General features: G+C 44.2%; 1 protein-coding gene across 1 annotated transcript in view; it reads right to left on the bottom strand.

Annotated features, from left to right (window-relative positions):
- Positions 1-11,823, bottom strand: part of LOC111972782 (band 4.1-like protein 3) — a 93,376-nt gene that overhangs the window by 55,550 nt on the left and 26,003 nt on the right. Inside the window, 2 exon segments of the mRNA XM_070446602.1 lie at positions 803-1,009; positions 1,304-1,437. Of these exon segments, the coding sequence (XP_070302703.1) occupies positions 803-1,009; positions 1,304-1,426 (330 nt within the window). The 5' untranslated portion in view covers positions 1,427-1,437.

Below are 11,823 nucleotides of genomic sequence, written 5' to 3' on the forward strand. Positions count from 1 at the left end.
GGGAAGAGGAGATTGATAAAAATAAAGAGACTTCTGTCTCAGTACGACTCCCTGATAAAATAAAGAGACTTCTGTCTCAGTACGACACCCCTGATAAAATAAAGAGACTTTCTGTATCAGTACGACTCCCTGATAAAATAAAGAGACCTCTGTCTCAGTACGACTCCCTGATAAAATAAAGAGACTTCTGTCTCAGTACGACTCCCTGATAAAATAAAGAGACTTTCTGTCTCAGTACGACTCCCCTGATAAAAATAAAGGTTAAATAAAGAAAATAAAGAAATGTCAGTTAGACTAACTTTGATACATTAAAGGTCCTGCCGTCACCCCATCTCTAATCCCTGGTGAACTCTGCCACACACACACACACACACACACACACACACACACACACACACACACACACACACACAACCACACAACACACACACACACACAACACACACACACACAGCACACACACACACACACACACCCACACAACACACACACACACACACACACACACACACACACACACACACACACACACAGTACATCCCCACATACATACACTCAAACCCATCCCCACCACACCACCAACCCACTTACTGTATCACAACCGGCCATGATTGGGAGTCCCATAGCGGCGGCGCACAAATAGCGTCCCCCCGCGTCGTTATGGTTTGGCCGGTGTAGGCCGTCATTGTAAATAAGAATTTGTTCTTAACTGACTTGCCTAGTTAAATAAAAGTGAAATAATTTAAAATAAATAAAAAGCTACCTCCTAAACTCCTCTCCCCAAACAGCGAAACAAACCCACCTCCACCACGCAGGTGTAGACGGCGCCATCGAGCAGRGTGACCTTGCACTGCATGTTCCTGGAGCTGCGGACACTCCGTCCTCCACCGGGAGACCTGGACAGCTTACTGGTGGACGACCTGTACGAGGTCCTGTCCTCCTCCGCCTGCGATGGCTCCAGCTGATTCCCCTGTGGGACCACGCCTCCCTCCGCTCTCTCGTCGCCGTTCTGGACAGGGGGRCACATGTTTTAACACAGCACCGTGGGCATGTTGAAGAGGTATGATTATGATAATGTGTTGTTTTGGASCAAACAGGTTGTGACACGAATGGTCAAGTGGAATAAATAGTTGGTTTGCCGGCTGAATCTGACAGGAAAGTTCAGAGAAAATATTTGGACACTTGTTTATTATCATGTGGGTGTTTGATATTGTATCAAATGTTTCTGTGACGAATATAAAGCCTTTTCCTAATGCACTTCCTGTATGACGATGACGATGCGTATTTTGTGGGTGTGGCTAACCTGCTCTTTCCTGACAGGCGTRCTGTGGGCGGCAGCCGGGGGAAAAGAGTCCGCCTCCAGTTGTGGAGCCGCACTGGCCTCCTGCTGGTCCGCGCTAGACTCTGAATTTGGTTCTGTCGTCATGGCGATTCACCCTACAACACAGGAAATAAATACACACAACATGAGACGGGAGAATTTGGACGGAGAAAACAGGTACAACACATGCCCTTATACATGCCCACATGTCTAGCTACAACTCACACCCAACTCATTTATAAGAATACGCTTTGATAATAAAGTGAGTACTTTGTGCATAGCTTCAGAATGACAGCGTACGCTCCTAGAARTAAAGTGCCTCCTAGAACAGAAAGGGTTCTTCGGCTGTCCCCATAGAAGAACCCTTTGAAGAACCCTTTCTGGTTCCAGATAGAACCCTTTTGGTTCCAAGTAGAACCCTTTTGGGTTACATGTAGAACCCTTTCCACATAGGGTTTGGAACCCTTTTTTCTAAGAGTGTACAGCAATGCAGGGATATCATCATATTGACAACCGCCACATCGTCCATCTGAGGAGCACTTCCTTATATGTGTCAAAAGATGAATATGGGATAAATCAAGAACAACCTGCATGAAGTACAATTCCTCCCTGCCAATGCCAAACATATCTAGGGCAACTGCCATGGTAAGAAACACTTGATGTGAAAGTCAGCATTGATTTGGCTGCTGATGTATTTGACATAGCTTCAAGGTTGAAACAGAGGTGTCAATACAGTACTCCCCCCCCCCCCGTAATAAGCTTATTTGGAACCAGCAGTGATTAAACTGTGATTAAAATTATTGAAGAGTTGTGAGAAACTCACACTCACCCCAGCACTAATATCTCTCAATGGTCAATTGTGACAGTCAATCAGTTTTCCCCAAGTGTCTTTCAAATGTAAATAACGTAAGGTTTAACTGGCAACTATAGCAGTCCAGTACAATTTACAGTACTATATTTTTGATACGCAAAATGATGGCTCCCATTTTTCCGTCGGCAAACTATAAAAGGACTTAGATTTTTGCATATGGGTTCCACTGAGTACACACTACTGGTCAAATAACTACTGGTCAAATAAACTACTGGTCAGATAATACTGGTCAGATAACTTACTGGTCAAATAACTACTGGTCAGATAACTACTGGTCAGATATAACTCTGGTCAAATAACTACTGGTCAGATAACTACTGGTCAGATAACTAACTGTCAAATAACTACTGGTCAGATAACTACTGTCAATAACTCTGGTCAGATAACTACTGGTCAGATAACTACTGGTCAATACTACTGGTCAGATAACTACTGGGTCAATAACTTACTGGTCAATAACTACTGGTCAGATAAACTACTGTGCAATAAACTGGTCAGATAACTACTGGTCAATAATACGGTCAATACTACTGGCTCAGATAACTACTGGTCAGATAACTACTTGTTAAATCTGTCAGATAACTACTGGTATAATACTGGTCAGATAACTAACTGGTTCAGATAACTACTGGTCAGATAATACTGGTCAATAACTACTGGTCAAATAACTACTGGTCAGATAACTACTGGTCAATAATACTGGTCAAATAACTACTGGTCAAGATAACTACTGGTCAATAAGTACTCGGTCAAAATAACTACTGGTCAAATACTACTGGTCAATAAGTACTGGTCAATAAGTACTGGTCAGATAACTACTGTCAATAAGTACTGGTCAAATAACTACTGGTCAGATAACTACTGGTAAATACTACTGGTCAGATAACTACTGGTTCAATAATACTGGTCAAATAACTACTGGTCAGATAACTACTGGTCAGATAAATACTTGTTAAATATATTCAGGCTGTCTTAAAGGACAAAGTAAGGTAAAAATATAAATGCCTCTTTACAAAACAAACAAACAAAAAACACTTCAGTCCATTACAGTTAATTTGCTCATCATTTGACACCATATCCATCAACCTATTACCATTTCATGATTCTTATGTGCTAACTCCACATTAATCTCTGTAAATATGTATTAGTGTCATTAATGACGTATCCATGCTGTAATGAATCTGCGAGGGAAAACGTAACTATCGTGAACTTTGGCCTGCACTGGATGGAGGTGTTTGGCTGGGGTAGTGGCAGCATTCAGACGCACACACACACACACACACACACACACACACACCACACACACACACACACACACACACACCCACACACACACACACACACCACACACACACACACACACACACACACACACACACACACACCACACACACACACACACACACACACACACTGGGCTGTGGCAGGGTTGTCATTGCTGTTGATGCCCTGTCAGTCATAGTTAAAGTTCTATGTACCCCATGTGTATGTAATAGTTAAAGTTCTATGTACCATATTTTTGTTTTACTCAGTTTCAAAAATATTTTAGTCACAGTGTGAAATTCAGACAGCCCAGGTACATACTGTTTTGTCAAAATTGAGGTTGAAAGACACCACACACAACACACACACCACACCACACACACACACACAACCACACACACACACACACAACACACACACACCAACAAAGGGCCCTACCAGGGTGGGGAGTAACCGATTACATGTAATGGTGTGGACTGCTGTCGGCATCCAAAGATTATCCAACTTGAATTAACGCTTGGAGAAAAGGATGAGAGTAGTGGTGTAGTTCAACGGCGATACGGATATCACTTAATATTGGATATCTATATAGTTCATTGATGTGAATCACACTGCTGCTCTCTCCATTTTGTCACGAATCCCGTTTCCTGAGTCGGTTTTTTGCCTGTGTTCTGTCCTGGAGTGTTTTTTTCCGGCGTCCTGGAACGCACCCTGTCTGGTTGCCGGAAATGTAGCCAGTTGGGAGTTTGATTACCCGCACCTGTAATCCCATCAGCTATTCTGCACACCTGGTCCTGACATATCTCTCCTCTTCATAAGCCCGGACCTGACACACTCCTGCCGGATCCGTTAGCCATAAACAGTATGTTGTGCCATAGTATCAGCTCTAAGTTGGATAGAATTTGTTTTGTTGTTTTTTACTTATTGCTTGTCTTAAACTTACCGCCGTTTTGTTTGTCTTCAGTTACTCACCGGATCATTTACCCCATTCCCGCCTGGTCGCCGGAGGGATTCCGTTACCCATTGGATCCACCTATTTACTCCCATCAACTCACCACCCGCTGCCCGCTACGCCACCTGGATATATCTACCCATTCACATTCACTTGTAAATAAATACTCACCTTCTTCCTAACTCTCCTTGTCTCTGGTCTGCTTCTGGGTTCGATTTTGAAAGACGTGACACATTTAGTATTGCGCCTTACGGATTGTGGTTGTTGTGGATGGCTGTTCACAAATCTAATGTTGTTATTTTTAAACCCAATAATGGTTGAATTCAAGAAGTTTAAGCTGCCTATCAAYCATTGTTTTTGAAACCRSTGGACAGCCAGTGAAAARTGCGCTCTTGTAACAGCTGCATAGTGAGGATCCCAGCCTATGGATRAAAGTGGGGCTTTTATTGCTCAATCTAATTCATAATGATAAATATATTAATCCATAGGCCTAATGGACACACGCTAAAACTCGCACGCTTTTGAGGGGCAATCTGTAGTTGCTATGTCCATTTTTGGACTTATAAATTATATTTAAATATATCCAATGATTCTTGARGAATATAATTTATAAATGCCTCAGGAGCTTAGTTCAACTGTCATACCTAATCAGAACCCAAAATATAAACTTGTTTTTCTCCAATGTTTGTAAACATTGTAAATGTAAACAAACACTGTATAGCTTCATAACATGGTTATAACAATAATTTAGATATCATGGATGGTCAGTCCTTGCATCCACAGCTGTCTATTAATCAGAGTGGTTACAACAAAATCATAAACAACAAAGTAGGGCTGGCTAATAAATCCTTAGTTTTGGGATTATACTCAGGTAAATCGCTCTGGATAAGAGCGTCTGCTAAATGACTTAAATGTAAATGTAAATGTAAAACAATTAGGCTAATCTATACTTCCATATTTCCAAGTCCTATTCTTGAAGATCAAGGGGTATAACATTTATTTTAATTCTGATAGACATTGGTTTTTAATGTAAAGATATAATTTAATCGCATTATTAAATGTAGTAGAAARCGATGGGTTAGAAGAAGCCTACATAACAAACTCAAAGTAAAATGTAACATCCATATATGGCCAGCTATGTAAACTTTAACAGTGATTTATCCTGCAATAGATGTCGTTCAATTGGTAACATACATTCTTGTCTTCTTCTAGTGCCTCTTTAAGGGGAAAGTAATCTAAAAGTAAATTAATGTAATCAGATTATTTTACTGAGTTTGGGTAATCCCAAAAGTTACGTTACTGATTACAATTTTGGACAGGTAACTAGTAACTGTAACGGATTACATTTAACCTACCCAACCMTGGCCACTACGGCCCGTGGCAGTCAGAAGAGTATACAGGGTTCATCAGCTACGACTGAAACAGACCATGTGCTTTACTGAGAAGCCAACTCGATGTTGCACTCTAGTTGTTTGAACATTTTACTAAAAACAAACTCTCAGCAACACGTCATGAACTGGTGTTGAACTCACTGATTTCATAATGCATTCATTTAATTAATGCTCACCATTGCAAAACTATAGCCACTATAAAAGACCGCGAGGTCCACCCAGCTACACATCCCGTAGTCAGTCTTTCCAGAGCATTTTATTCCTCTTCATTCAACAGAAGGCTTATCCTTGCAGGGTTGTAAATGGACTCKGTGGGGTGTAAGCCTGTGGAACCTTCCCTTGGTTTAATCGACTTTCTGTAATATAGGTCAGTGTGCACTGTTGGCCAGGCAGCATGATGTCACACCATAAGCTCTCCCTCTGTTTATTCCAACCAAACAGGTGACAGATTAGAGTAGGCCAGCTAGAAGGACCCCGTTGGCATGGAAACCATTGGTAGGCAATAAAAACGCCAATACCAAAGACCAATCTCCAAAATGACTTTTAGTGATTTTTTCATATCCGAGTTTCAGGGCAAAGCGGATGTAAAAGCTGGAAGGGATGGACAGGGAAGTGACTAGCTATGACAAGTAGAGCAGACATGAGACGAGGAAGGGATGTAGACTAGCTATGAAAGAGGCCACATGAGATGGAAGGGATTGTAGACTAGCTATGACAGAAGGCGACATGAGAAGGGAAAGGGATGTAGACTAGCTATGACAGGAGGCGACATGAGAATGGAAGGGTGTAGACTAGCTATGACAAGAGGCGACATGAGAATGGAAGGGATGTAGACTAGCTAATGACAAGAGGCCGACATGAGAAGGGAAGGGAATGTAGACAGGCTATGACAAGAGGCGACATGAGAATGGAAGGGATGTAGACTGCTATGACAAGAGGCGACATGAGATGGAAGGGATGTGACTAGCTATGAAAGAGGCGACATGAGAAATGGAAGGGATGTAGACTAGCTTGACAAGAGGGACACATGAGAAGGGAAGGGATGTTGACTAGCTATGACAAGAGGCGACATGAGAAGGGAAGGGATGTAGACTAGCTATGACAAGAGGCGACTGAGATGGAAGGGATGTAGACTAGCTTATGACAAGAGGCGACATGAGAGGGAAGGGATGTAGACTACTATGACAAGAGGCGACATGAGAATGGAAGGGATGTAGACTAGCTATGACAAGAGGCGCATGAGAATGGAAGGGATGTAGACTAGCTATGACAAGAGGCGACATGAGAAGGGAAGGGAATGTAGACTAGCTATGAAAAGGGCGACATGCGAATGGAGGTGTAGACTGCTATGAAAAGGGCGACATGAGAATGGAAGGGATGTAGACTAGCTAATGACAAGAGGCGACATGAGAAAGGGAAGGGATGTAGAACTAGCTATGAAAAGAAGGCGACATGAGAATGGGAAGGGATGTAGACTAGCTATGACAAGAGGCGACATGAGAATGGAAGGGATGTAGACTAGCTATGACAAGAGGCGACATGAGAATGGAAGGGATGTAGACCTAGCTATGACAAGAGGCGACATGAGAAGGAAGGGATGTAGACTAGCTATGACAAAGAGGCGACATGAGAAGGGAAGGGATGTAGACTAGCTATGACAAGAGGCGACATGAGAAGGGAAGGGATGTAGACTAGCTTGAAGAGGCGACATGAAGACATGGAAGGGAGTGACTAGCTATGACAAGAGGCGACATGAGAATGGAAGGGATGTAGACTAGCTATGACAAGAGGTGGACAATGAGAGGGAAGGGATGTAGACTAGCTATGACAAGAGGCGACATGAGAGGGAAGGGATGTAGACTAGCTATGACAAGAGGCGACATGAGAAGGGAAGGGATGTAGACTAGCTATGACAAGAGGCGACATGAGAATGGGAAGGGATGTAGACTAGCTATGACAAGAGGCGACATGAGAATGGAAGGGATGTAGACTAGCTATGACAAGAGGCGACATGAGAATGGAAGGGATGTAGACTAGCTATGACAAGAGGCGACATGAGAAGGGAAGGAGTGTAGACTAAGCTATGACAAGAGGCGACATGAAGAAGGGAAGGGATGTAGACTAGCTATGACAAAGGCGACATGAGAATGGAAGGGATGTAGAACTAGCTATGACAAGAGGCGACATGAGAAGGGAAGGGATTAGACTACTAATGAGAAGAGGCGACATGAGAATGGGAAGGAGTAGACTAGCTATGACAAGAGGCGACATGAGAAGGGAAGGGATTGTAGACTAGCTATGACAAGAGGCGACATGAGAATGGAAGGGATGTAGACTAGCTTTGACAAGAGGGACATGAGAAGGAAGGGATGTAGACTAGCTATGACAAGAGGCGACATGAGAATGGAAGGGATGTAGACTAGCTATGACAGAAGGCGACATGAGAATGGAAGGGATGTAGACTAGCTATGACAAGAGGCGACATGAGAATGGAAGGGATTGTAGACTAGCTATGACAAGAGGCGACATGAGAAGGGAAGGGATGTAGACTAGCTATGACAAGAGGCGACATGAAGAAGGGAAGGGATGTAGACTAGCTATGACAAGAAGGCGACATGAGAAGGGAAGGGATGTAGACTAGCTATGACAAGAGGCGACATGAGAAGGAAGGGATGTAGACTAGCTATGACAAGAGGCGACATGAGAAGGGAAGGGATGTAGACTAGCTATGACAAGAGGCGACATGAGAAGGGAAGGGGATGTAGACTAGCTATGACAGAGGCGACATGAGAAGGGAAGGGATGTAGACTAGCTATGACAAGAGGCGACATGAGAATGGAAGGGAGTAGACTAGCTATGACAAGAGGCGACATGAGAATGGAAGGGATGTAGACTAGCTATGACAAGAGGGACATGAGAAGGGAAGGGATTAGACTAGCTATGACAAGAGGACATGAGAATGGAAGGGATGTAGACTAGCTATGACAAGAGGCGACATGAGAAGGGAAGGGATGTAGACTAGCTATGACAAGAGGCGGACATGAGAAGGGAAGGGATGTAGACTAGCTATGGACAGAGGCGACATGAGAATGGGAAGGGATGTAGACTAGCTATGACAAGAGGCGACATGAGAATGGAAGGGATGTAGACTAGCTATGACAAGAGGCGACATGAGAAGGGAAGGGATGTAGACTAGCTATGACAAGAGGCGACATGAGAATGGAAGGGATGTAGACTAGCTATGACAAGAGGCGACATGAGAATGGAAGGGATGTAGACTAGCTATAAGAAGAGGCGACATGAGAATGGAAGGGATGTAGACTAGCTATGACAAGAGGCGACATGAGAAGGAAGGGATGTAGACTAGCTATGACAAGAAGCGACATGAGAAGGGAAGGGTATGTAGACTAGCTATGACAAGAGGCGACATGAGAAGGGAAGGGATGTAGACTAGCTATGACAAGAGGCGACCATGAGAAGGCAAGGGATGTAGACTAGCTATGACAAGAGGCGCATGAGAAGGAAGGGAGTAGACTAGCTATGACAAGAGGCGACATGAGAAGGAAGGATGTAGACTAGCTATGACAAGAGTGACATGAGAAGGGAAGGGATGTAGACTAGCTATGACAAGAGGCGACATGAGAATGGGAAGGGATGTAGACTAGCTATGACAAGAGGCGACATGAAGAGGGAAGGGATGTAGACTTAGCTATGACAAGAGGCGACATGAGAAGGGAAGGGATGTAGACTAGCTATGAACAAGAGGCGACTGAGATAGGAAGGGAATGTAGACTAGCTATGAACAGAGGCGACATGAGAATGGAAGGGATGTAGACTAGCTATGACAAGAGGCGACATGAGAAGGAAGGGATGTAAGACTAGCTATGACAAGAGGCGACATGAGAATGGAAGGGATGTAGACTAGCTATGACAAGAGGCGACATGAGAATGGAGGGATGTAGACTAGCTATACAGAAGAGGCGACATGAGATGGAAGGGATTGTAGACTAGCTATGACAAGAGGCAACATGAGAATGGAAGGGATGTAGACTAGCTATGACAAGAGGCCGACATGAGAAGGGAAGGGATGTAGACTAGCTATGACAAGAGGCGACATGAGAAGGAAGGGATGTAGACTAGTATATGACAAGAGGCGACATGAGAAGGGAAGGGATGTAGACTAGCTATGACAAGAGGCGACATGAGAAGGAAGGGATGTGACTAGCTATGACAAGAGGCGACATGAGAGGGAAGGATGTAGACTAGCTATGACAAGAGGCGACATGAGAAGGGAAGGGATGTAGACTAGCTATGACAAGAGGCGACATAGAATGGAAGGGATGTAGACTAGCTATGACAGAGGCACATGAGAAGGAAGGGATGTAGACTAGCTATGACAAGAGGCGACAAATGAGAAGGAAGGGATGTAGACTAGCTATGACAAGAGGCGACATGAGAATGGAAGGGATGTAGACTAGCTATGACAAGAGGCGACATGAGAAGGGAAGGGATGTGACTAGCTATGACAAGAGGCGACATGAAGAAGGGAAGGGATGTAGACTAGCTATGACAAGAGGCGACATGAGAATGGAAGGGATGTAGACTAGCTATGAACAAGAGGCGACATGAGAATGGAAGGGATGTAGACTAGCTATGACAAGAGGCGACATGAGAAGGGAAGGGATGTAGACTAGCTATGACAAGAGGCAACATGAGAAGGGAAGGGATGTAGACTAGCTATGACAAGAGGCGACATGAGAATGGAAGGATGTAGACTAGCTATGACAAGAGGCGACATGAGAAGGGAAGGGATGTAGACTAGCTATGACAAGAGGCGACATGAGAATGGAAGGGATGTAGACTAGCTATGACAAGAGGCGACATGAGAAGGGAAGGGATGTAGACTGCTATGACAAGAGGCGACATGAGAAGGGAGAGGGATGTAGACTAGCTATGACAAGAGGGCACATGAGAAGGAAGGGATGTTAGACTTATGCTTATGACAAGAGGCGACATGAGAAATGGAAGGGATGTAGACTAGCTTGACAAGAGGCGACATGAGAAGGGTAAGGATGTAGACTAGCTATGACAAGAGGCGACATGAGAATGGAAGGGATGTAGACTAGCTATGACAAGAGGCGACATGAGAATGGAAGGGATGTAGACTAGCTATGACAAGAGGCGACATGAGAAGGAAGGGATGTAGACTAGCTATGCAAGAGGCGACATGAGAATGGAAGGGATGTAGACTAGCTATGACAAGAGGCGACATGAGAAAGGAAGGGATGTAGACTAGCTATGACAAGAGGCGACATGAGAATGGAAGGGATGTAGACTAGCTATGACAAGAGGCGACATGAGAATGGAAGGGATGTAGACTAGCTATGACAAGAGGCGACATGAGAATGGAAGGGATGTAGACTAGCTATGACAAGAGGCGACATTGAGAATGGAAGGAAGTAGACTAGCTATGACAAGAGGCGACATGAGAATGGAAGGGATGTAGACTAGCTATGACAAGAGGCGACATGAGAAGGGAAGGGATGTAGACTAGCTATGACAAGAGGCGACATGAGAAAGGAAGGATGTAGACTAGCTATGACAAGAAGGCGGACCCATGAGAAGGGGGCGATGTAGACTAGCTATGACAAGAGGCGACATGAGAAGGAAGGGATGTAGACTAGCTATATGACAAGAGGCGACATGAGAAGGGAAGGGTGTAGACTAGCTATGACAAGAGGCGACATGAGAAGGAAGGGATGTAGACTAGCTATGACAAGAGGCGACATGAGAATGGAAGGGATGTAGACTAGCTATGAAAGAGGCGACATGAGAATGGAAGGGATGTAGACTAGCTATGAGAAGAGGCGACATGAGAATGGAAGGGATGTAGACTAGCTATGAAGAGCGAGCATGAGGAATGGAAGGATGTAGACTAGCTATGGGACAAGAGGCGACATGATGGAAGGGAAGGGATGTGACTAGCTACTGACAAGAGGCGACATGAGAATGGGAAGGGATGTAG

This window comes from Salvelinus sp. IW2-2015, linkage group LG14 (genome assembly GCF_002910315.2).
Source record: "Salvelinus sp. IW2-2015 linkage group LG14, ASM291031v2, whole genome shotgun sequence".
Classification (NCBI taxonomy): Eukaryota; Metazoa; Chordata; class Actinopteri; order Salmoniformes; family Salmonidae; genus Salvelinus; species Salvelinus sp. IW2-2015.